Raw genomic sequence first — 27,533 nt, 5'->3', positions numbered from 1 at the left:
GCAAAAAATGCGACAACCAACTGATAACTCTGGGTTTAAAGTTGTCGGATGAAGCTGAAATGGCAAAGCCATGTAGCAGTGCTGCCAACATCCATTGGTCCTGCTTTGAATTAGAAAACACATTTAATGGTGTCTGATAAAGAAGGAGAATCCTACCGCAGCACACATAGCACCTGCGTTATTATCTGTGTCTTGCACAAATGTGCGGCACAGTTCTACTACACTCGCTAACGCGAGCATAGCTGCTACGAAAAGAAATTTTTTGGCAGATGTGCGTCAGAAATGCAACGGAGAGGGTGCGGCAAGTTTAATCGAGATTCGTTGCAGTTGCTGATAGCAGGTATCGTGACGAATGTGAAGTGTTTATCAAAGATTGGAGAATCTGTCTAATGAAGCAGCTGATATAATATATACCGTGCGATTGTGAAGAACTGCACAGTTAACAGCTGTAGCTCTACACGCACGTATCTTTTGGTGACAGCGACGAAGCTACATCTGCTGAACGTAAGTTTACATTTCGCAGTACAGCCTATTACTAATAAATTCGGAAGCTGCTACATTTTGTGTTTCTGTTGCCGAGGCGCTGAAAACGTCTGTGTTTATTAAACATGTTTAACAATGTAGTGAACAATAAGTGTAAAATTTTCCGTCGTTTGTCTGAAAAGTTTGCTATTTGCGTGTCGCTGTGTTTGTAATTTCCATTCCATGAATGAATTTTCAATCGGTCGGCGGTGAAAATATAACTATGCATTTCTTTTGCAGACACTGGTTTCGAAATTATACCTTTCGTGAGACAAAATCAGTGTCTTATTTTGTCGTCTACTCCCACGTTTTCACATAGTTGATTACTCCCTAACTGAAGTTTAAGCTCAACAGGTTTTGCAGGCAATTGCCACCAACTCCTTAGTATTCTACGAAATTCATTACGCGCAGCTGCGCTAATATCCTCTCTTATCACTGATAGCTTAAAATAACATCCACCATCAAACTATCTTCCATATTTTCTTTATCTGTACTTATATGCTTATATTATTTCACATTTTAAATATTTAGACTATTACCTATAAGATGCTAACATTCTTGTTGTTGTTGCTTGGCAGGAGCCAACCCACGGAGTTTGGAGGAAGCCGAAAGGCACGCGTTTTAGCTCACGCAGGCTGGCGTGAGGTCTGGAACAGGACAAGGAAGTTAGACTAGAAAAAAAAGGATATAGCTGGTAGAATACTTAACTTTAATCCATTAATGTTGAACGTAGCTCTTGTCTGTACATTATTTACAATATCAATAGCAACTGATAATGGCGCCTTGCTAGGTCGTAGCAAATGACGTAGCTGAAGGCTATGCTAACTATCGTCTCTGCAAATGAGAACGTATGTAGTCAGTGAACCATCGCTAGCAAAGTCGGCTGTACAACTGGGGCGAGTGCTAGGAAGTCTCTCTAGACCTGCCGTGTGGCGGCGCTCGGTCTGCAATCACTGATAGTGGCGACACGCGGGTCCGACGTATACTAACGGACCGCGGCCGATTTAAAGGCTACCACCTAGCAAGTGTGGTGTCTGGCGGTGACACCACACTTGTTTTTAGGGTTCCATACTATAACCGGTAAGAATGGAACCGCTCTATGATCAGTTTCTTGTCCGTCTGTCCAGGTGTTAATACGCCTTTTTCTCAGGAATGGTTATAGGTATAACGTTATAGTGGACTTCCCATCGACCTAAAATCGTAAAATTTGCCAATGAGCAAAGTTTCACAGTACAAGTAAACGGGAAAAGTACGAAAATTGTTAGTTGGTATAGATATATAGAAAACGTGTGATTTAGCGATTTAGCCTTTTGTTGTTCGTCTGCTTGCCTATCCGTCTGTGAAGTCCTCATTTTCTGAGGAATTATAGATGTTGTTGTTGTTGTTGTGGTCTTCAGTCCTGATACTGGTTTGATGCAGCTCTCTATGCTACCCTATCCTGTGCAAACTTCTTCATCTCCCAGTACTTACTGCAACCTACATCCTTCTGAATCTGCTTAGTGTATTCATCTCTTGGTCTCCCTCTACGATTTTTACCCTCCACGTTGACCTACAATGCTAAATTTGTGATCCCTTGATGCCTCAGAACATGTCCTACCAACCGTTCCCTTCTTCTTGTCAAGTTGTGCCACAAACCCCTCTTCTCCCAAATTCTATTGAATACCTCCTCATTAGTTATGTGATCTACCCATCTAATCTTCAGCACTCTTCTGTAGCACCACATTTCGAAAGCTTCTATTCTCTTCTTGTCCAAACTATTTATCGTCCATGTTTCACTTCCATACATGGCTACACTCCATACAAACACTTTCATAAACGACTTCCTGACACTTAAATCTATACCCGATGTTAACAAAGTTGTCTTCTTCAGAAACGCTTTCCTTGCCATTGCCAGTCTACATTTTATATCTTATCTACTTCGACCATCATCAGTTATTTTGCTCCCCAAATAGCAAAACTCCTTTACTATTTTAAGTGTCTCACTATAGAGATGACAACTTCAAATTTATGTCAAATATTGTGGACAACACTTCTTTGGCGGTGAAAAAACGGGTAGAGGTGTCAACTGGAAATTCATGTCAAACACTGAGGACTATTGGTCGCGTTGTGGTGTAAATAATTTCAGGTCCTAGGTAAATACGGTAAAAAGATGCACATATTTTGATACTCGGAAACTCACTCATCCTAATCTAAGGACGCACCATGTACTTACATGTGAAACCTGATGCTTTTGTGACAAGGCACGAGTCTAGAAACCGAGAGTTGTTGCCGTCGAATCTGGGGCAGGTCACGGGTTTATTAGTCTTCGTTTAAACCCAGATTTCAACTTTTAGCGATAGAAAGTGTAGTGTTGAACAACAAGTGGTTCGGGTTCCGCATTAAACTGTAGGTCTCCTTTCCCCACTTTGATAACTGCCGTAGATTAGGGGCACTCTAGTTCCTAAAGTGGCGCTCAACAAAAGGACCTGCAACAGGGTACTGAGCCACACGAAATTATTATTCTATATATACATAATTAAATTTATGGTACTTGTATCTGCACTTTTTAAATTTCTTTTTCTTTTTAATTGATAATCTTCTACAACTGACATGTACTTTTTTACACCGAAGAGCCAAAGAAACTCGCACACCTGCCTAACATCGTGCATGGCCCCCACGAACACACAGAAGTGCCTCAACACTGCGTGGCATGGCCTCGACTAATGTCTGAAGTATTGCTGGTGGGAACTGACACCATGAATCCTGCAGGGCTGTTCATCAACCCGTAAGAGTGCGAGTGGGTGGAAATCTCTTCTGAACAGCACGTTGCAAGGCATGCCAGATATGCTCAATAACGTTCATGTCTGGACAGTTTGGTGGCCAGCGGAAGTGTTTAAACCCAGAAGAGTGTTGCTCGACCCATTCTGGACGTGTGGGTTGTCGCATTGTCCTGCTGGAAATGCCAAAGTCCGTCGGAATGCACAATGGGCATGAATGGATACGAGTGATACGACAAGATGTTTATGTACGTGTCACATGTCAGGGCCGTATCTAGACGTATCAGGGGTCCCATATGACTCCAACTGCACACGCCCCGCACCATTACAGAGCCTCTACCAAATTGAACAGTCTCCTGCTGACATGCATTGTCTATGGATTGATAAGGTTGTCCCAATACCCGTACACGTCCATCTGCACGATACAGTTTGGAACGAGACTCGTCCGACCACGCAACATGTTTCCAGTGATCAACAGTCTATTGTCGGTTCAAAAACGGCTCCAAGCACTATGGGACTTAACATCTGAATTCATCAGTCCCCTAGACTTAGAACTACTTAAACCTAACTAACCTAAAGACATAACACACATCCATGCCCGAAGCACAATGGGCATGAATGGATATAGGTGATAAGACAAGATGCTTATATACGTATCACATGTCAGAGTCGTATCTAGACATATCAGGGGTCCCATATCACTCCAACTGCACACGCCCCGCACCATTACAGAGCCATCACCAAATTGAACAGTCCCTTGCTGACATGCATGGTCCATGGATTCATGAGGTTGTCCCTATACAAATACACGTCCATCTGCAGGATACAATTTGGAACGAAACTCGTTTGACCAGGCAACATGTTCCCAGTGATTAAAAGGCCATTGTCGGTTCAAAAATGGCCCCAAGCACTATGGGACTTAACATCTGAGGTCATCAGTCGCCTGGACTTAGAACTACTTAAACCTAACTAACCTAAGGACATCACACACATCCATGCCCGAGGCAGGATTCGAACCTGCCACTGTAGAAGCAGCGCGGTTCCAGACTGCGCGCCTAGAACCGCTCGGCCAACGCGGCCGGCCCATTGTCGATGTTGATGGGCCCAGCCAAGGCGTAAAGCTTTGTGTCGTGCAATCGTCAAGGATATACGAGTGGGCTGTCGGCTCCAAAAGCCAATATCGATGATGTTTCATTGAGTGTTTCACACACTGACAGTTGTTAATAGTCCAGCATTGAAATCTGCAGCAATTTGCGGAGGGGTTGCACTTCGATCATTCTGAACGGTTCTCTTCAGCCGTCGTTGGTCCAGTTCTTACAGGATCTTTTTTCGTTACACTCGTGAAATGGTTGTACGGGAAAATCACCATGTCACCGCTACCTCGGAGATGCTGTCTCTCATCGCTCGTTCGCCAACTACAATACCACGTTGAAACTGTTTAAATCTTGATAACCTGCCATTGTAGCAGCAATAACCGATCTCACAAGTGCGCCAGACACTTGTTGTCTTATATAGGCGTTGCCGACCGCAGCGGCGTGCCCTACATGTTTACATATTTCTCTAATTTCTTACACATGCCTATACCAGTATCTCGGCGCTTCAAAATGGTTCAAATGGCTCTGAGCCCTATGGGACTTAACTTCTGACGTCATCAGTCCCCTAGTACTTAGACCTACGTAAACCTAACTAATCTAAGGACATCAGACACATCCATGCCCGAGGCAGGATTCGAACCTGCGAGCGTAGCGGTCGCGTGGCCCCAGACTGTAGCAGCTAGAACCGCTCGGCCACTCCGGCCGGCCGTGGCGCTTTAGTCTAGCACACGTTTCTTGAAGTTCTAAGTGGAGAGTCAACGTTTTGTTCCATGTTTTTAGTAATTTTGAACATTGAAATAGTTGTAGCTATATCTCACCTTTGGTTTGTTTTTTGCAGAACACGTCTGTGTTTAACAACTCTCTTGTTTGTATGTAATTAGCGAATGACCAGATAACAGTGCTTTCACGTCTGACTCACTGTATGATTATCCTTTTCATGTTCAAAAGTTCTGACTGGGCAGTACTAATACCATTGCCATAATGTTAAGACACCATCTGAAACGCCAATAGCCGCACGGGATTAGCCAAGCGTTCTTAGGCGCTGCAGTCATGGACTGTGCGGCTGGTCCCGACGGAGGTTCGAGTCCTCCCTCGGGCACGGGTGTGTGTGTTGGTCCTTACGATAATTTAGGTTAAGTAGTGTGTAAGGTTAGGGACTGATGACCTTAGCAGTTAAGTCCCATAAGATTTCACACACATTTGAACTTTTTTTTTTTGAAACTCCAATAACACATGACTTTTTGCAAGTTACGCCACCTCGCGTACAAACGAATCTACACTCTGCCTTTCCGGTTGTCTCGTTTTCCTGTACACCGTTACTGTGATGATGGCTATTAATTAAAACCGATATTGAAATAGCAAGGATCACATGGACAGCTTCTTGTCATGCATTTCATAAAAACACGCATCGGTGCTTGGGAATGGGTCAGGGTACGATTTGTGCTTCTACCAGGGGGGGGGGGGGGGGGGGATGTCTTAGGGGGTTAGTAGAATTATATATGTTACTAGCTTGGACCGTGGCGTTACGCATGGTTAAACAGCTATTTATAAATAGATGTTAATGCCGAAACTCACTACTCTCGCGAATGCATTATCAGAAAAGCCATCCCTTGTTATATCTTTAAAAGTACATTATAGGTAAAGCTTATTTAGAAAATCATCTACATCATCATCATCATCATCATCATCATCATCATTATCATAAGCCAATTGAATCATTAAATGATGTGGCCTCTTCGAGTCGTAGATTCAGGTAGGCTTTCAGCAGTCTTCTCCAAGTGGGACGGTCTTGGGCAGTTCTCTGCCAGGTGTTACCAGCGATCTTCTTGATGTCTTTGTCCCATCTGTCTGGTGGTCTTCCTCTAGGCCTCCGGTGCTCCCACGGACTCCACTCCAGTACTAGCTTCGTCCATCTGTTGTCTTTTCTTCTTGCGATGTGGGCAGCCCACTGCCATTTCAAGGAACCCACTAAGATGCCCGTGTGGGGTAGCTAGTCCCCCATCGGGCGCCTCCCCAGGTGGCGGATAGGGGAAAGCCTCCCAGATATGGGTGGCACCGGGGAAATGAAATACCCGGGGTGGACCAAAACTAGCAGCGTGGTGGCGCCTGTACTCTAGTGGAGCGGCCTACCAAAGGCCTCTGTACCCCATGTCAGGGGCGGCCTGGAAATTATATCGCCAATCCGTTCTGAAGCAAGCGTGGCGATTATGCTTCTCACCTTCGAGTTATGTTGTGTGACATTAATGTTAAATTTTCCGGAGTAATAGCCCCACAGTCGGATCTCCGGGTGGGAGCAACTTTGATGCCCCAAACACCAAGTGGTGCTGAGAAGAAGATACAGACTCTTCAAGTCTGTACATATAACTGTCGCTCTCTAATAGGCAACGACAGACTAGAAGAGATCGAGAAAGAGCTTACAAAATCATCTACATACGGGTACAGATATACGAGGGGGATTCAAAACGTAGAGGCACATTTGTGAAAAGTTGTACTTATTCTGATGATATAAAACTGAAACATATTAATAGTGTTAATAGTAAGACTTATTAAAAACTTTCAGTGTTCCGCTCCACAAATTTACATTATATGTAAAGTTTTACTCCAGTGCGTGGGAAATAATTATCCCAGGTTTGGATGCATAAACTAAAGCCAGAGGAGGGGATGGTCTGATGCAGAAGGAGGGGGGGGGCGGGGAAATTTACCCCATCCCCCCCTGCAAATCGCACACTGGAATGGGTGCAAGACAAAAATATTATTTCACTCAGGAATAGCGTGTTGGAGCCATGAACGCCTAAATCTTGCGGTACCAGCTCTGATTTCTGTATCTTGTCGAGTTTGTTATCCCCCGCAAGTTTCCCCAGACCCTCTGCTGGTATGCTGGAGGCAACAAAATAGAAAAAGGGAGGAGGAACGAAATAAAACCAAGTTCATGGGTTGAGAGAGGATGTTAGGCTATTCTAGTGTTTACAAAATTGAGTTATGGGCCCACTTCTCTGCATAACGTTGCACCGCCTGAAGCCTGGAGAGATACATTCATTCGATTGGGAAAGGTGTCATAAAACCGTTGTGTCCACTCCTGAGACCAGTTGTCCCACAAGTCTTGTTAATGGTTCTTGACATCACAGATGCTGGGACTGGGATGGAGTTGACATCTGAACTGGTCCAACACATGTGCCATTGAGGTGAAATGTGGGCATCGAGCTGGCTGCGAGACTACTTCATCATCGCTCACACAGTGTATAGACTCACAAACCGTGTGAGCACGAGCATTGTCCTGTTGAAAAATGGCGCCCCGTTACTGTGGTTTGAGAGAGAAGACAGGAGAATGGAGGATGTCAGCCGGCCGGTGTGGCCGAGTGGTTCTAGGCGCTTTAGTCTGGAACCACGCGACCGCTACGGTCGCAGGTTCGAATCCTGCCTCGGGCATGGATGTGTTTGATGTCCTTAGGTTAGTTAGGTTTAAGTAGTTCTACGTTCTAGGGGACTGATGACCTCAGATGTTAAGTTGCATAGTGCTCAGAGCCATTTGAACCATCTTTTTATGGAGGATGTCCACGAAGTGCTGTTGTGATATCATAGATGCGTCAATCACCACCAGCCGTGACATGAACTCATATGCAATGGATGTCCATAGTACCAGGAGAAATACGCTGTGCCTCGCCAAAACATTGAGACCTCAGGTACTCAGCATTCGTTTCCTGGGTATGAGATTGGCGACCCTGGTGTCCCTGAGCTGGAGACTAGTAAGGATGTCCACGAAGTGCTGTTGTGATATCATAGGTCCGTCAATCACTACCAGCCGTGACAAGAAGTCATATGCAATGGATGTCCGTAATACCAGGAGAAATACCGCTGTGCCTCGCCAAAACATTGAGACCTCACAGACTCAGCATTCGTTTCCTGGGTACGAGGTTGGCGACCCTGGTGTCCCTGAGCTGGTGACTGGTAAGTGCCCACAGTCCTCTGTCACAGTAAGCTCTAGACATCCTTCAGAAGCGTGGTGATGGAACGTTGTGTGTCACAGCGAAAGTGCAGTTTGACTGCCCTGATGGCAAGGATGGTAGAAACCTTTATAAAGAAAGCCCTTAGTCTCTAGGTCTGCTACGCAGAGCTGAGATGCGTGGCTGCTGAGATGGAACAATCCTTAATGGGCACCCTCAGGAGAACCTACGACACCTCAGTTGTATATGCCAACCAATGTGTTTAGCTCCATTACTCTCCAAACTAGCCAACGAACCAATGCCAGTGCTTTGGACACATCACCTTAGGATGTAAGGATGAAGCCTGTTTTGGCAAATGTGGCAAAGCCACCCACGAAGCAGTTGGTTGTTCCTCCCCCTCTGAAGTACTTAAATTGCTCTGGGCATGACTCAGTCTCCAGTAGGGTACACAGTGTCATCCCTTAAGAAAGGAACGTACAGGAGATTGAAACATCGAAACACATCCCATGTGGTGAGGCCATACAATCTCTCACATTACCTACATCTTTTGCTTTGGCCCTTAAAAAGCCGATTTCCACAGCCAACGCTTCTACGCCAGTGGAGGTCACACTTGTCAGTGCACATGTCAAGCTGCAGTTGTTTCAGGCCCATACTGTAGTGTTGGCAGAAAAGCCAACACTGTTTTTCTAGAGGAGGCCGAAATGCACGCGTTTAATTACACACTGACTGGCGTGAGGTCTGGAACAGGACAATGTCTTGAGAATTGCAAATAAAGTACGTAGTTGATATAATACTTAACTTTAATCCACAATTGTAGAACATCGCTCTTGATGATACATGCTTCATATAATAAATATCAATTGAATACTGCGCCTTGCTAGGTCGTAGCAAATGTAGCTGAAGGCTATGCTAACTATCGTCTCGGCAAATGAGATCGTATCGGTCAGTGAACCATTGCTATGAACGTCGTCCGTACAACTGGGGCGAGTGCTAGTACGTCTCTCTAGACCTGCTGTGTGGTGGCGCTCGGTCTGCTATCACTGACAGTGGCGACACGCGTGTCCGACGTATACTACCGGACCGCGGCCGATTTAAAGGCTACCACCTAGCAAGTGTGGTGTCTGGCGGTGACACCACATTCCTCCCCCGCAAATCGGCGTACGGTTGTGTTATAAGGCTTCCGCCCGCCGTGGGGAGGACCCCATGTTGACGTATGCGACGAGGTGGGGAGCCTAACAACAGGCGAGGCTGTGCCACCCGCACCCGGCCATTCGGTCCGAGGGGAGCTAGGAAACGCCTGAAAACCTAGTCCAGGGGGCACGCCAACATGCGGTGCATGCGCCCTTAGAGAGACTGGACGGGCCGAAGGGTCGACCTCCATCGCGTCGGGGTACCAATTTCACTATCACACGGTACGTCTGGACGCCGACACATGATAATACGTGAGGCTTCCGCTCATTACCTTGAATTCTGTAGGCGGCGAGATGGAATCCAAATTGGCGTGACCACTCCGTCCAGCTTTCCAGTGCCGCATCCAAATGACGAAAAGGCGGTGCAACTGCCTGTTGTGGCTGCGGTAGTGGTGGAGCGGCGGCGGCCGCATCGTTTTGCATTGCTCGTTGACCCTGGACGAGCTGTCCAAGGGCATCCAATAACGCCTGCGTCTGCTGATTCTGCAAGTGATAAAATTCGGACAGTACATCTGGAGATTGTGGCGAAGCCATGACACAAGTAATTTAGACAAGATCAATTGGTACAAACGCGATTTAGCTCGTCACCAATTTGTAGTGTTGGCAGAAAAGCCAACACTGTTTTTCTAGATGAGGCCGAAATGCACGCGTTTAATTACACGCTGGCTGGCGTGAGGTCTGGAGCAGGACAATATCTTGAGAATTGCAAATAAAGTACGTAGTTGATATAATACTTAACTTTAATCCACAATTGTAGAACATCGCTCTTGATGATACATGCTTCATATAATAAATATCAATTGAATACGGCGCCTTGCTAGGTCGTAGCAAATGTAGCTGAAGGCTATGCTAACTATCGTCTCGGCAAATGAGAGCGTATCGGTCAGTGAACCATTGCTATGAACGTCGGCTGTACAACTGGGGCGAGTGCTAGTACGTCTCTCTAGACCTGCCGTGTGGTGGCGCTCGGTCTGCTATCACTGACAGTGGCGACACGCGGGTCCGACGTATACTACCGGACCGCGGCCGATTTAAAGGCTACCACCTAGCAAGTGTGGTGTCTGGCGGTGACACCACACATACCCCTTCCAAGAACGTCAGATGAAGCAATAGTGAAACGTCCCCTTTGAAAAATTAATGAATTACTGTGCTGATAAAACTCTTACGCTATTTGATTTTCAAACAGCTGAGCAGAACTGAACGTACTCAGACATTTCGCTCTTTACCTATTCTGATCAACACTCAACTGACACACAGTACTTTTAGCGCAACGCAATCTGACTTTCAAAAATCCCTACAAAAGAATGGCCCTGACTAACATTAACCTATACCTTCAACAAATCACTTACCTCACAAAAATCTTCGTTACTCGAACTACTGCAATACAGCGAGCGGCAATACTGCCAGCTAAATAAAAGATTCAAACTACTGAAGGCACTAATTACTAATAGGCATAGTTAGCAAATGAAAGATTTTGATAAAGAACAAACAATGTATTTACCTTTCATCATTATATATATATATATATATATATATATATATATATATATCAGTTCATGACATCCAGTCTTACAAATTTACTGTTTCTGATGGACATACGTCCAGATCATCCGCTCTCAAAATTCCGCCGTCTCTCTCCCCACATCCATCACTGCTGGCGGCTCACCACCAACTGCGCAACGCTACGCGCTGTTTACAAAAAATGGCTCTGAGCCCTATGGGACTCAACTGCTGTGGTCATAAGTCCCCTAGAACTTAAAACTACTTAAACCTAACTAACCTAAGGACAGCACACAACACCCAGCCATCACGAGGCAGAGAAAATCCCTGACCCCGCCGGGAATCGAACCCGGGAACCCGGGCGTAGGAAGCGAGAACGCTACTGCACGACCACGAGATGCGGGCCGCTGTTCACATCCAACTGCCCAACACTACAATAGCGACTATTGCAACAATGCCGACCAGCCTCAGGCTGCACACAGCACAGTCAGTGATTTTCATACAGAGCGCTATGTGGCGTTACCAATATAAATACCTAAACAGCCTACTTACAATAGTTACCACCTCTGCGGATGTCCTAGCACCTGCAAAGGCAGAGCCGGGTGAAAAATTTGGCACTACTTCCACTGCTGATTGAACTGTGAATTTACTTTCAATTTTTTTAAAGAATTTACTTTATGTACTAGCGATTCATCAAGAACATTAATACATTTAATCACACTAGGTGAGCATGGAAGTAGTTGCCAGGAAGTAACTGATGGAAAATGAAATTATTTTTAACAAATGTGAATTTTATTCCTAAAAACTTTTTCAAAACAGATTCAAAATTATAAGCAGAAAAGCACCCTCGAAATATGAAGTTACAATTTTATTTAGAAGCAGAAAGAACAATATTAACAGTAGGAGCCTTTGGGCTGAGAAGCTCGCTTGCACCGTTTCAACACGGCCGCTCACAACAGCCTCTGAAAGAATACACTGGTGCAAATCTGCAACACACCAGATTACTTTAAACTAAAAAAATTTTAACAACTCGTACAAACACGTAAACTTTGCACCCCGTAAGAGGGATGGAAATGGTACAATACTCAAATTATTTGTCACCGAAAGTGCAATTTTTCTTTTTTTTAAAGGACTCTTACGGTGGAATGGTGGCAACCTTATAACCTAAACTGACTATTTAAATAAAACCCATAAAATGCAGACTTACATAAAATGTACAACATGCTCTACATTACACATATACCATCTCGCAAGATGATAGGCAAGATAAAAAGATCTTTCAAGAATTCGGTCTTTAAGCAATAAATTCGTTAACACCGAATCCGACAAACATGACAGAGGCAGCTATTAACTTATGGCCGATTGACAGGGGGGGGGGGGGGGGTTACTAAACAACCCGAACCGCAGATTGCTCTAAACCTCCCCAGTTCCACAAGGGAAAACCCCCAATTCACAAATAACCAGCTTCTTGCGGGTGGGCAAATGTAGAAGAATGGTGGGACGACCCCAAAACAAAGCGGCTGGTGACCTCAAGTAGAATTTAACAAGTAAATGAAACAACATATCCCCAATCACTTAACTTCTAATAAACTGCGACTTCTGGCGAAGACCTGGCGCAGCACCCCCCCCCCCCCCCCCCCCCAGAACGGTCTCCCAGCCGCTTCAACGGACGCAGGAAGGCGCGCCGATCTCCCGTCTCACGGCGTCGCAGCTCGCACCGGCCAGACCGATGTCGTGGTTTCGCTCCTGTTGCTCTCGTGTGAACCACGAAGCCCTTTCTATACGCCACTGCCCACTGGACTGACGTGGGGACCTCCCATGCGCCGACGCTCAAGGCGGACAAGTCATCTCGTGTCTCAGTGCGCGACCGACCAACCGACCGATCCAACCGCCAATGACCGTTGCCCGAGGAACTCGAGCAGACTGGCGGCCTAACGCGCAGACTCAGATGCAGGAACTCAGCCCCGACCGGGCGACCACTCGCTGAGTTATGTTATTGGCGGAGTGGCAAGACTAATTTTCTGGCTTTAAAGCTTGATCCAAACGACATATTAGCACTCCGACGACAGACACCAAATGCCGTACAAATGCAAACGAGAGACAGACCAGATACTGGTGACGCGGGACTGGCCTAGCCTCACTCCGACTGACCCCCTGCTGAACTCATAGCGCCCATTAAATGCACGTGAACAGGCTACCTTTCCGCTTTTCCACCAGAGGGAGACACCAGAGCTGCGATTACCACAGCGGTGCCACCGTCAGAAACGGAGGGCGACTGCTTCACACAACGCGCTGCGGCGCGCTCTTCAAAACAGCAATTTTTTTTACCACGGCTCACTGATGCAGTAGCTTCTACAAAGCCTATCCCCCCCCCCCCAGACGAAAAAAGCAAATGTGATGCTTTCACCACAGGCGATAAGAGGCCATAAATCATCAGATCATGTCGACGTCATGCGACTTGATGGCTCTGCTGCTTCTACTTCAGAGCCAATGGTCTGCAAAGTCTGCCCCGGGCAAACATCTTGCCCCAAAGTAGAAACTCCAACCATTATGGGTTCCCTTCCTTGGCGGAAAGACAAGCTGAATGTCCAACCACCATGATAAATGGATCCCATACAACAGTGGAACATGAACGGCTTCAGGACTCATGTGGAGGAACAGAAACTTCTGTCACAGGCCCAACACCTTGAAAGTTTACCGTCTTACCTCCTTGCCTAGGGACACCAGATGAAAGTTGATGTCGTCAAGCCCTGAATGAAAATAGCGCAACGGATAACTGGGGAGGGGAGCTTGAGAGCGCTACCTAGAGAGCGTGCCCTTTCTGAACGACACTAGGCAAGGGGCGGGAGGGCTCACACGCTGATGTGTGGGTCCCTGCATTCTGTAGCTTTTATTTTAAATAAATTCCTTTAACTTGACTTCTTTGGGATTTTTAAGGTATGTTAAAGATTGATGACAATTGATTACGTATTTATTTTAAATATTATCACTCGATTTTACAGCGATTGCAGCAATTGTTCCAGTTTACAGATATTACAATTTTACAACTTATAGCTCGGGTATATTATATACCAATCTGCACGCACTTTTCTACGGGCAAGACGGAATTGCGTTGGCCAAATTTATACCACCAAAGCCTCCCAATATTTTACATAGGACATCCACTACGTGAGGAGGATAACAGGCAAACTGGGGACCAGATACATTAACAGAGGGGGTCAAATTTCCTAAATTAACGAGATCATTCATTTCCTTACACAATCGGAAGCTGGAAATAAAAGAATTAGTACAAATATTCAAATACCTCTCTTCCGTGCGTGAAGATTGAGACAGACGCACTGAGGGCACGTCTGCTCACTTACCCGTCTTCTGTAACACTGCTAGAATATGGTGGGCACCCGGAGGTCTTCCTGGGCTCCGGTGGAGGGGAGAGGGGGGGGGGTCGAACCACCTGGCCGTGACCAACCTCTCCACCCCAAATCTTGTGACACTGGAAAGTCTTTGACTTTTACCTGCCTGTGCTGTCTCTCTGATCCCCTAGTCAGGAGTAAGGTTGGCACTACTGTACTACAGAACTACTTCCCAGCCAAGATTTGGCCACGCTTTACGGAAAGGTGTGAGGAGGATTAGGAAAGTTCATGTGCAGATTCACATCCACGTACAAGAAACGCATAATACACGACACATACAGGGTGTTTCAAAAATGACCGGTATATTTGAAACGGCAATAAAAACTAAACGAGCAGCGATAGAAATACACCGTTTGTTGCAATATGCTTGGGACAACAGTACATTTTCAGGCGGACAAACTCTCGAAATTACAGTAGTTACAATTTTCAACAACAGATGGCGCTGCAAGTGATGTGAAACATATAGAAGACAACGCAGTCTGTGGGTGCGCCATTCTGTACGTCGTCTTTCTGCTGTAAGCGTGTGCTGTTCACAACGTGCAAGTGTGCTGTAGACAACATGGTTTATTCCTTAGAACAGAGGATTTTTCTGGTGTTGGAATTCCACCGCCTAGAACACAGTGTTGTTGCAACAAGACGAAGTTTTCAACGGAGGTTTAATGTAACCAAAGGACCGAAAAGCGATACAATAAAGGATCTGTTTGAAAAATTTCAACGGACTGGGAACGTGACGGATGAACGTGCTGGAAAGGTAGGGTGACTGCGTACGGCAACCACAGAGGGCAACGCGCAGCTAGTGCAGCAGGTGATCCAACAGCGGCCTCGGGTTTCCGTTCGCCGTGTTGCAGCTGCGGTCCAAATGACGCCAACGTCCACGTATCGTCTCATGCGCCAGAGTTTACACCTCTATCCATACAAAATTCAAACCCGGCAACCCCTCAGCGCCGCTACCATTGCTGCACGAGAGACATTCGCTAACGATATAGTGCACAGGATTGATGACGGCGATATGCATGTGGGCAGCATTTGGTTTACTGACGAAGCTTATTTTTACCTGGACGGCTTCGTCAATAAACAGAACTGGCGCATATGGGGAACCGAAAAGCCCCATGTTGCAGTCCCATCGTCCCTGCATCCTCAAAAAGTACTGGTGTGGGCCGCCATTTCTTCCAAAGGAATCATTGGCCCATTTTTCAGATCCGAAACGATTACTGCATCACGCTATCTGGACATTCTTCGTGAATTTGTGGCGGTACAAACTGCCTTAGACGACACTGCGAACACCTCGTGGTTTATGCAAGATGGTGCCCGGCCAAATCGCACGGCCGACGTCTTTAATTTCCTGAATGAATATTTCGATGATCGTGTGATTGCTTTGGGCTATCCGAAACATACAGGAGGCGGCGTGGATTGGCCTCCCTATTCGCCAGACATGAACCCCTGTGACTTCTTTCTGTGGGGACACTTGAAAGACCAGGTGTACCGCCAGAATCCAGAAACAATTGAACAGCTGAAGCAGTACATCTCATCTGCATGTGAAGCCATTCCGCCAGACACGTTGTCAAAGGTTTCGGGTAATTTCATTCAGAGACTACGCCATATTATTGCTACGCATGGTGGATATGTGGAAAATATCGTACTATAGAGTTTCCCAGACCGCAGCGCCATGTGTTGTTGAAAATTGTAACTACTGTAATTTCGAATGTTTGTCCGCCTGAAAATGTACTGTTGTCCCAAGCATATTGCAACAAACGGTGTATTTCTATCGCTGCTCGTTTAGTTTTTATTGCCGTTTCAAATATACCGGTCATTTTTGAAACACCCTGTATAAATACGTATTATGAAGCCCGACACATTTCTTTCCACCCGTCCGCATGGGTTCTGTTGCACCCGCGGCCGGCCGCGTCGTGTAATGAAATTGGCTGCGGAGCCACCTCTGTTGCTATTTCCCGGTGCGAGCGAGCATCGAAACCTGCTGCTTATAGAGCGGAAACTACTGTACCGTTTCAACCTGTGCCTGTGTTTACAGGAAACACATTTCAAAGCTACGTTTGTCATTTTACTTGTGTTTTAGTCTCCTGTGTAACATCATTTATTCTTTCCTGTAGTCTTAGTGTGTATGCTCACATTTTAGTAATTTTCTTCCACATTCGTTTCTTTCAATGTGAGGGCGCTGGTAACTTCGCCATAGGGCACGTGTAAGCACCAAAAAAAAAAACACTGCCATACACAATGTCTGTGTTTCTCTAGCCTTGTGTTTGTCGTCCAGAGGTTTTAGTGTGTTGCTGAGTGGTCGGCTCATCCGTTTTTATTTTTACGATCAGCCAGCCTAGGCCATCTGCTACGTATATTATTTTAATACCTTCAACCGATTTTATTTTCCTTTTAGTGCATCTTCTCCATTTTTGGTTTGCTTCTTTCGCTTTCTTTTTCAGTGTGGTTCCCGGTTCGTTTTTCACCTCTTTACTTTCCCCGACTCATTTTCGGAATGCTTTTCACCAAAGACCTTTTGGCATGAGGAAAAAGGCTCTGATGACTCTGCAGTTTGGTCCCATTACTGCCCTCATGGGCTCAGCTTTCATTTGCTGGATACGAGCGTGGTGACCCTGAGTTTCTTGTGCTGGAGACCGGTACGCAGGTAAGCATCGCTAGTCCCTTGTCACTGTAAGCTCTGGTCATGCTTCAGCTGTGCTGTGCGACTCATGGAATGGGGATCTTGCCCTGACCACTCGGATGGCGAGGACAGAATAAACCTCTAAGTTACACGAGCGTCGAGGGTCGACAGAACTCATCTAGCAGTGTCCATCCACTGCTCTGGGTATAATTTATTACTATTTATCTTATTTTACACAGGACATCCACTACGTGAGGCGGATAACAGGTAAACTGGGGACCAAATACATTAACACAGGGGGTCAAATTTGCTAACTGGAAAACTCTCTTTCAAATTCTGAAGGTGGCAGGGGTAAAATACAGGGAGCGAAAGGCTATTTACAATTTGTACAGAAACCAGATGGCAGTTATAAGAGTCGAGGGGCATGAAAGGGAAGCAGTGGTTGGGAAAGGAGTGAGACAGGGTTGTAGCCTCTCCCCGATGTTATTCAATCTGTATATTGAGCAAGCAGTAAAGGAAACAAATGAAAAATTCGGAGTAGGTATTAAAATTCATGAAGTAAAAACTTTGAGGTTCGCCGATGACATTGTAATTCTGTCAGAGACAGCAAAGGACTTGGAAGAGCAGTTGAACGGAATGGACAGTGTCTTGAAAGGAGGATATAAGATGAACATCAACAAAAGCAAAACGCGGATAATGGAATGTAGTCAAACTAAATCGGGTGATGCTGAGGGGATTAGATTAGGAAATCAGACACTTAAAGTAGTAAAGGAGTTTTGCTATTTAGGGAGTAAAATAACTGATGATGGTCGAAGTAGAGAGGATATAAAATGTAGACTGGCAATCGCAAGGAAAGCGTTTCTGAAGAAGAGAAATTTGTTAACATCGAGTATAGATTTAAGTGTCAGGAAGTCGTTTCTGAAAGTATTTGTATGGAGTGTAGCCATGTATGGAAGTGAAACATGGACGATAACCAGTTTGGACAAGAAGAGAATAGAAGCTTTCGAAATGTGGTGCTACAGAAGAATGCTGAAGATAAGGTGGGTAGATCACGTAACTAATGAGGAGGTATTGAATAGGATTGGGGAGAAGAGAAGTTTGTGGCACAACTTGACTAGAAGAAGGGATCGGTTGGTAGGACATGTTTTGAGGCATCAAGGGATCACAAATTTAGCATTGGAGGGCAGTGTGGATGGTAAAAATCGTAGAGGGAGACCAAGAGATCAATACACTAAGCAGATTCAGAAGGATGTAGGTTGCAGTAGGTACTGGGAGATGAAAAAGCTTGCACAGGATAGAGTAGCATGGAGAGCTGCATCAAACCAGTCTCAGGACTGAAGACCACAACAACAACAACATATATTATTTTTATATGTTTATCATAACGTTTATACTACCTTGGCAATATATCTTTACAGAGTCTGAAGATGACTCTATAATAGAGTCAAAACCTGTCACTCACTCCAATAAAAAATATTTTAACAAGATTGCGATCAAGACTGTTTTTGTTTGGTTGGCAGAAGTGCCAACACCGTGTTACTAGAGGAGGCCGAAATGCACGCGATTTAGCTCACGCAGGCTGGCGTGAGGAGGGAAGGACTATACTGACGTGAGGTCTGGAACATGAAAAGGAATTAGAATTTAGCTAGTGTGATACTTAACTTTAAGCCATTAATGATGGTCGTCGCTCTTGACGGTACATGATTCACAATAGTATCTGTTGAGAATACATTCTCATACATAGTAACTGAATATGGCGCCTTGCTAGGTCGTAGCAAATGACGTAGCTGAAGGCTATGCTAAACTGTCGTCTCTGCAAATGAGAGCGTATGTAGACAGTGGACCATCGCTAGCAAAGTCGGCTGTACAACTGGGGCGAGTGCTAGGGAGTCTCTCTAGACTAGACCTGCCGTGTGGCGGCGCTCGGTCTGCAATCACTGATAGTGGCGACACGCGGGTCCGGCGTATACTAACCTGACCGCGGCCGAGTTAAAGGCTACCACCTAGCAAGTGTTGTGTCCGGCGGTGACACCACAGTTTTAAATTTTAATTTTAACTCTATAAAGTCCCTTCAATCTCACGGTATGCTGCACTCTGATGGGATGCGTGGCTATTGAGGTGGAACAGTGGTTAGCGGGCAACCTCTGGGGAACCTACTGGACCTCAGTTTTATCGAGGCTCTGTCTGATTGGACCCTTATTTCCCTATCTGCTCGTGGAACGGAAATGAATACTCGTAAATTTTCTTTTTTGCCCCTCCCAGCGGAAAGAGTGGGTCGCTGGAAGGTACCAACATCCAGTCTAACAAGAGGGCTGGTGGAGTCAGTCCTCCTGAATCAGACAGTAGTAAAGGAATGCATGATGTTTCGCAGAATGTGCTTCTTATAGGTGAAAGGAAAGATGGTTGTGTTGAGAACGCTTGGCCCTTTTTTATACATAAAGGCTCAGAAGGCATTGCTGGCACCTTAAAATCTTGTGCAATGGGACTGTTGAAACATTTAGCTCCCAATAAGTCAGGAGCCTTCAGAAATCTTGATGCCTCTGGGAGTACGCGATAGAAACTGAATTTCACAACACCTTCAACTGCAACAAAGGTGGAGTGGCCGAGCGGTTCTAGGCACTACAGTCTGGAACCGCGCGACCGCTACGTCCGCAGGTTCGAATCCTGCCTCGGGCATGGACGTGTGTGATGTCCTTAGGTTAGTTAGGTTTAAGTAGTTATAAGTTCTAGGGGACTGATGACCTCAGAAGTTATGTCCCATAGTGCTCAGACTCATTTGAACCGTTTTGCAACAAAGGTGTTGTGAGTTGCAGGTATCCAGCGGACACTACCCGAGAAGAAATGAAAGCCGAATCGTCCCAGGAAGGCACTGTAGATGTGCAAAACGTTATGACACGGGTCGATGGCGATCTTGCAAAATCCGACACTTACTGTTAACGGCACCAAACTACAAAAATGGTTCAAATGGCTCTGAGCACTATGGGACTTAACATCTGTGGTCATCAGTCCCCTAGAACTTAGAACTACTTAAACCTAACTAACCTAAGGACATCACACACATCCATGCCCGAGGCAGGATTCGAACCTGCGACCGTAGCAGTCCGCGGTTCCGAACTGAGCGCCTAGAACCGCTAGACCACCGCGGCTGGCCACCAAACTACCAGAGCGTCTCAAGCCAGGTTACCCACCACTAAGTGTGCGACATTATGCCCCAAATCCAATGCGGTGTTTTAAATGCCAACACATTGGGCACACTAATCTTGGCTGTAAAGGAGATGACACTTGTAGGAAATGTGATACAGCCGCCCATGACGCAGTTGGTTGCTCCTCTCCTCCAAAGAGAGTCAACTGCTCTGGGGATCAACCTGTGAGGAGCACAGACTGCAGACTTTTTCTTGAGTAACGGAGGGTCCTGGAGATCAAAACGACAAAGCGCGCCCCATATGGTGGAGCTAAGAATTTGTAGAGGTCAATGCACATGCCCATGTTCGCTGCCCCCTTTTCTTCTATACTGAAAATTGTTGCCGCTACACAAATCGAGGTTGCCTCTGTCAGCAGTACCAACTGTGTTTGTCAATGCACTTGTGCCGCTGCAGTTCCTTTGAAGCCTGCTCCTCCAACCAGAATTCCAAAAAAGACCGTGATTGCTGACATCGTGCAGTTTCCTGCCACCTCAACAGGTCAAGTCTTGTGCACCACCCATCACTGCTACGACCACTTCCATGGCTGTGGCTCCAAAGCCGCCTCAGACCAAAATATCGAAGGCGAAGAATCGTCCACTGAGGGAGACAGGAGGTACACAGTCCGACGATATCAACGTCATCCTATCTGACATCTCTCTCGAATCTTCTTCAGAGGTGATGGGGCATGATGCCAGATGGGGGCAATCATCTCGCGCCAAGGCTGAGCCTCCACCCATTGTCGATCCCCATCCCTAGCCGAAAGTCAAGATCGAAGTACTACCCCCCCCCCCCCATGATAGATCACTCTCATTATACCATTAATGGGTTCAGGACACATGTGGAGGAGGAACTAAAACAAATAGCACAACGATGCGCCCTGTGCATGTGGTTGCAGGAAACACATTTTAAAGAATCTGATACCCCTATACCACAGTGCTATAAGCCATATTGCAAGGGTGAACTGCCTGGAGAAAGAGACAAGGAAGGGGTTGCTATGTTTCTGAATATTTTGCATCATTCCTCTGCTCTCCCCCTCGCTAATGACCCGTGAGCTGTTGCAGTTTAAATTCTTGCACTTTGGAGGATTAAAATTTACTCTCTGTATTTACCTTCACTGGATGCAGAGGCTCTCACAGATCGTATGGAACAACTCCCCTGAACCATTTCTACTCCTGGGAGACTCTAATGCCCATCGTCTCTTGTGGAGACCTCTGTTTCCCCTTAGGGTCGTGTTTTGGAGAGCCTCATGATGTCTCATGTGCAGTGCATCCCCAACACAGATACTCATTTCCGTACTGCCACTGGGTCATTCTCAGACATCAACCTCTCTTTCTGCTCTCCCACCCTCACAGACAGTGTTCACTGGGATGTCATTGACAACCTCCATTGGAGTGACCACTGTCCATTCCATGTCCACCTACTGGATGGTGGAGTGTTGGAACAGAAACCATCAACATGGACGATTGGCAGGGCTCACTGGGCGCTGTTCAGCCAGTTGGTTGTGATTGAACACCGTGATGGTATATTGAAGTTGGTGGACCATTCATGTCATCCACCATGCCGCTAAACTATCCATACCACAGTTTTTTGGTCCTCTTAGGAGGCAGCCTGTCCCATGGTGGACAGAAGAGTGCCATTCAACCACCGAGACCAGGAGTGTGGCTCTTCGAAAGTTTCAATGCCACCTGACAGCGGGAAACATTACTGCCCCTCGAGTCGCGAGAGACTAGGGGCGAGTTAAAGAGAGCAAAAACCAGTCATGTCAACCGTTCCTGGGCACCATCGACCGTTCCACTTGTTCTACGAAAGTATGACAAGTCATCCGGTTTCTGATAAACATAGTCATTTACCAATAGCAGCAGTGTGAACTCCAACGACGTTCAGAGTCATCACTCAGACGGTATCGGAACATTTTGCACATACTACAGCCGATGAAAACCAGGATCCGGCATTTCGTCGCTACCATGTTACTGTCGGGAGGGGCAAGTTGGACTTCAGATCCAACTGTTCTGAGGGCTACAGCTCTCCTTTCTCCATTTGGGAGCTCGAATCAGCACTGTCTGAGACTCGTGATACTGCACCCAGTCAAGACCAAATCCGGTACCGCATGCTTTGTCAATTGCCAGTGGCGTCAAAGTAATTCCTCCTAAAGTGTTTTAACCTGATGTGGGAGACAGGCAGCTTCCCCAGCTTGTCGAGGGTTCTGAAACATCTCCTGAAACAGGGAAAAGACCATATGTCTCCGAGTAGTTAAAGGAGTATCGCCTTAACGAGCTGCATAGGAAACACTCTGGAGCGAATGGTTAACCATCGTCTGGTGTGATTAGAGACAAGACAACTCCTTAGCTGAACTCACTGTGGATTCCTGAGATTTTGGTCCACTGTCGATAACCTGGCCCTGCTAGAGGCGGCTACTCAGCAGTCTTTCCTACCCATCAATGTATCAGTCTATTCTTCGATGAAAGTAATGTGTACAATACTACTTAAAGACATTGTATTCTTGCATAACTGCATCAGTGCGGCCTGCTTTGCTGCATCCCCATGCTCTTAAGGTGTTTCCAGTCTCTACAGTTTTTTTCAGACTCGAGATGGTCACCCACTGTCAGATCGTTTTGAGCAGGAGAATGGTGTCCCTCAGGGCAGTGTTGCCCTCTGTGCCATAGCCATAAACAGTAACATATCTATGGTAATGAGTCCTGTATAGTACTCCTGATTAGTGGACGATTTTGTTGTTTTCTGTTCCTCCTACAGTGTTACAACAGCTCCTGTATGTCATGCAGCGTCAAGGGTAACCGATGCCACGTTCTCCGAGCTGATATCCATGCTGCTGCAAACGTCGTCGAACTGTTCGTGCAGATGGTTGTTGTCTTGCAAACGTTCCCATCTGTTGACTCAGGGATCGAGGCGTGGCTGCACGATCCGTTACAGCCATGCGGATAAGATGCCTGTCATCTCGACTGCTAGTGATACGAAGCCGTTGGGATTCAGCACGGCGTTCCGTATTACTCTCCTGAACCCACCGATTCCATACTCTGCTAACAGTCATTGGATCTCGACCAACGCGAGCAGCAATGACGCGATACGATAAACCGCAATCGCGATAGGCTACAATCCGACCTTTATCAAAGTCGGAAACGTGATGGTACGCATTTCTCCTCCTTACAATGGTTCAAATGGCTCTGAGCACTATGGGACTCAACTGCTGTGGTCATCAGTCCCCTAGAACTTAGAACTACTTAAACCTAACTAACCTAAGGACATCACACACATCCATGCCCGAGGCAGGATTCGAACCTGCGACCGTAGCAGTCGCACGGTTCCGGACTGCGCGCCTAGAACCGCGAGACCACCGCGGCCGGCCTCTCCTCCTTACAGATGTTTCACCAGGCAACGCCGGTAAACTGCTGTTTGTGTATGAGAAATCGGTTGGAAACTTTCCTCATGTCAGATCGTTGAAAGTGTCGCCACCGGCGCCAACCTTGTGTGAATGCTATCAAAAACTAATCATTTGCGTATCACAGCATCTTAAATTTCGCGTCTGTAGAGCGTCATCTTCGTGGTGTAGCAATTTCAGTGGTCAGTAGTGTATCTTAGTTTGTGTGTGCATTGTTTGCAGAAGCAAAAAGGTCAGAAAAAGAGTATAGTAGTGATGCAAATGCTGATGAAGGAGCTAAATGCTAGATGTCAAGTTGATCCCATCGACTTCCAATCGCAACCACATAGAGATCGCAAGTTTGTGATGATTTATCTCGACCGTCTCACTAAATTCGTTGTTCCCATGCCACTGAAGTCGAAAAGAGCTGGAGAGGTATGCGATATCATTATTGACACTTTTACGCTGTTAGGCGCTCCCTCAGCATTGCAGTCTGACAATGGTAGAGAGTTCGCTAGCAAAACATGAGCAGCTTAACTGAACTATGGGCTAATTTTAAGACTGTCCACGGTAAACCTAGACAGTCAGGACCGAAGGAGCGTAGAACGAGGAAACCGACCCAGAAAATATGCTAATTACACGGATGCAGGGGCACAACACCGCGGAGTGGAGCAGTGCATTAAGGTCTGACCAGCTACTGGAGAATAGCGCTGCACATTTTGGAATTAAAAGGTCTCTGAAGAAGCGATATTTGGCTGCCCTCCTAAACATGGTTTGTCTTCACCAAGTATGCGAAGCGGCCAGGGATTCTTCAGATGCAACTGCCAGCAAAAATGTTACACTCTGAGGTGCTTTTGCAAAAACAAAAATGTGTTGTGCAACCCAAAATGCCATGGTGCGCTTCCTTGCTGCAATAACTAAATTTTACATGATATGACTATGTTTTCAACTACAGGCGATAAATGCAACTTTCGAAGTACGACTGTTTTGTAATTACAGCCATGGTTCACATTTCTTACCTCTTCGCAGTGAAGGTATACATTCACTAGTGATAGTGCGCTATCCCCAGTCAATGTGTATTGTTTGACAGAACTGGAATCAATAACCAGAAAAAAAAAGTTCAAATGTGTGTGAAATCCTATGGGACTTAACTACTAAGGTCATCAGTCCCTAAGCTTACACACTACTTAACCGAAATTATCCTAAGGACAAACACACACACCCATGCCCGAAGGAGGACTCGAACCTCCGGCGGGACCAGCCGTACAGTCCATGATTGCAGTGCCCAAGACCGCTCGGCTAATCCCGCGCGGCAATCAGTAACCCACTTTCAGTAAATGGGCCAGTGAAAGTACACTATCACCAGCGATGGCACACTTTCCCTGAAACTACCCATTCCACTATAGCATATGAACTTGCTTTGCGTCTACCATAAAATACTTTCAGTGAGTGCCACGTTATAACATTCTCATTTTCTGTCCGCAGGGCGAGAAGCAGGTCAAAAGGATGGGTGGTAAATGGATTACGCGGTACGCCAACATAAATAAGTTATATGAAGATGTGGATCTTGCAGAAATCGCAAAGGAACACAAGAGCAAGACTGGCGGGGAGCCGGTAATTGTGGTGGACGGAAATGGAGTTGTGTGGTACTTGTATCGAAACTGTGACTTCCATTGTGGTGGGCAGTACAAGGAATTCAGGGAGGCTTGCAGGAACCTAATGCAGAAATTCAGGAACTCCGGCGTCCGGCTCGTATTCTTCTTCGATGGACTAGCATCTGCTGAGAAGAATGGGAAATTGGTGGAGGGGTCTAGAGAAGGAGTGAAAAAAAGTAATAAGAGATTAGGAAAAGAGCATGCTAGTAATTCCACAGCGAAAGTGCCTAAACAACTACCCGAAGGGCTGATACCGTGTGCACGGGTGATTTTCAAGTGTGAACCATCAAGTGAGGTGCGCCTCTGTGTGGAAGATTATCATCAAGAGATCGCTCAGTTCGCAGCAAGCCACAGAAATTGCCTTGGAATATTGTCCAACACTGGAAATTTCCTGATATACAAAGATGTACCAAGCATGTTCTTATTACACAGTAAAGATAAACAGGGAGACAGAGGGGTGAGGACGATGCGCTACTGTTCTTCTGACATCGCCTCACATCTTGGCATCCAGCAACACCACCTGCCTGCAGTTCAGACATTCTTAGCAAGTGATACCATCAACAGGGACGAGATGCGGCACGCACATGGAAGAATTGGTGAACTTTATGGGCGAAAAGAACTTCTAGAAAGTGCTGTAGCTGAGCTGGTGAAGAATAACACGTTGGAGGAAATGTGTCACATAGCATTCGGTGACAGGTGGCGAGTATATGTGGACAAAGTGAAAGCAGAAATTGACCATTACAGTTACAAGCGAAGGACATCTGAAAGGACTCCACAAAGCTCCAGCTGGTCTAACGTTCTCCAGCGTATTACAGACAAACACTCAACTGGCGAGATACCAGCAGCATTACTGTCAGTTGCCAAGTACCGTGCACTGCAGGTAGGTGCTGCACTGGAAGACTTGTCACATGCAAAGAGTGGTATCAATTCGCTAGGAGAACAGCTTCGACGTTTGAGGAGCAGGATATACACTGTGCTGCTGTGGGAAAGTGGAGACGGTCCATTCCAGGTGGAGGAGAAGGTGACCAGAAAGACTGAGGTGCAACGGGCGCAAGTTGTGGTCCAGAAGCAGCTGCCACCCAGTGTAGTACACCCGGGCCTGCTGAAACTGTGGACTGGAGATCTGGAAACCCGATGGCGGCTCTTCAGCTGGATAGTGGGGTTCCCACAGCCGTCCGCCCTTAGGTCCCTGGAGCCCCAGTGCCTAGTAGTCCCAGCCACCGCACTGCACTACCTCCGGCACGAGACCTGCCTTCTGAGTGGCCACGAGGCTGAGATCTTCGCTGTGGTCGCCGTCACTGTGAGAGGCCTCACACCTCAACAGCTGGCCCAGAAAAGCATCCCAACACTAGACCCACACGCCATCTTCCTAGCTACACTCTTCATCCGCACTGCCCTGCACGTGTTGGATGCGGCCGCTGTCTGTGGATTGTCCTTCCCACAGGAGGCCGACTGCCACTTGGATGCCTACTTTGATGGGAAGTTGTTCCATGAGCTCTACCTCAGGGCTAAGGCCCAATCGTTCCAAAGAGTTGGGACCCACGCTTCCTGGGAACCATCATGTCTCAACCAAATCAAGAAGCTGCTGGATGTAATAGAACAAGCTAACTAATGTACAGTGAGTGGACAATCATTGTGTAGTATACTACTGGCCATTTCTGGGTCCCTGAGAGACTGAGATGTTTGCTGAGGTCGCCGTAACAGTGAGCAAGTTCATACCAGGGGAACTGGCCCAAAAAGAATTTCCCAAGCCTGACCTTGCACGTGCTGGATGGTGCCACAGTCTGCAGGTTGTCTTTCCCAAAGGAGGCTGACTGTCAGTTGGATGCCTGCTGTGATGGAAAGTTCTTCCACGAGCTCTACTTCAAGATTAACAGCCACTTTGTCCCAAGAGCGTGGATCCCACCTCCCAGGGATCCCTTGCATGCAAACACCATCCAGAAGTTGCTGAGCATCGTCGAAGGAACCTGTGCTTGTCATCAATGAATGGACAGTCACCATGTAACACATGTGGTATGCACCCCTGCATGTTACTAATGACCTGTTAACACTGTACTTTGAAGATTTGTTTGTCTTGTGTTGAGCACCAAGCACACTGAAATGGCCATTTTTAAGCTTGATGTCCTGCAATATATGTTCATAGATAACCTCAATCACTTGAAAATATTGTAAAAGGCGGAAACCTGGGTCCTAATTCAATAAGACACAATACAATCAATCATGGTCTGTGACCAGGTAATCCAGATATACATTCAGGTGACTTATGACAGCATGCTACGAAGTGTTCCACAATAAA

At 46.4% G+C, this 27,533-nt stretch overlaps 1 protein-coding gene across 1 annotated transcript; it reads left to right on the top strand.

Annotated features, from left to right (window-relative positions):
- Nucleotides 1-416: 416 nt before the first annotated feature.
- On the top strand, nt 417-27,199 carry LOC126215148 (constitutive coactivator of peroxisome proliferator-activated receptor gamma-like). Its single transcript, XM_049941809.1, has 2 exons — nt 417-504; nt 25,068-27,199. Exon 2 carries the CDS (start codon nt 25,089-25,091, stop codon nt 26,847-26,849), a length of 1,761 nt encoding a protein of 586 aa, XP_049797766.1. The 5' UTR covers nt 417-504; nt 25,068-25,088; the 3' UTR covers nt 26,850-27,199.
- Nucleotides 27,200-27,533: the final 334 nt, after the last annotated feature.

The sequence above is a fragment of the Schistocerca nitens genome, chromosome 12, assembly GCF_023898315.1.
Source record: "Schistocerca nitens isolate TAMUIC-IGC-003100 chromosome 12, iqSchNite1.1, whole genome shotgun sequence".
In the NCBI taxonomy this organism is placed as follows: Eukaryota; Metazoa; Arthropoda; class Insecta; order Orthoptera; family Acrididae; genus Schistocerca; species Schistocerca nitens.
The sequence above is the reverse complement of the archived record's forward strand: the minus strand, read 5'-3'. Positions and strand labels throughout refer to the sequence as shown.

What these genes read in the sequence shown, in the direction of transcription:
- LOC126215148 (XM_049941809.1), top strand. Translation starts at nt 25,089, where the DNA reads ATGGGTGGTAAATGGATTACGCGGTACGCCAACATAAATAAGTTATAT.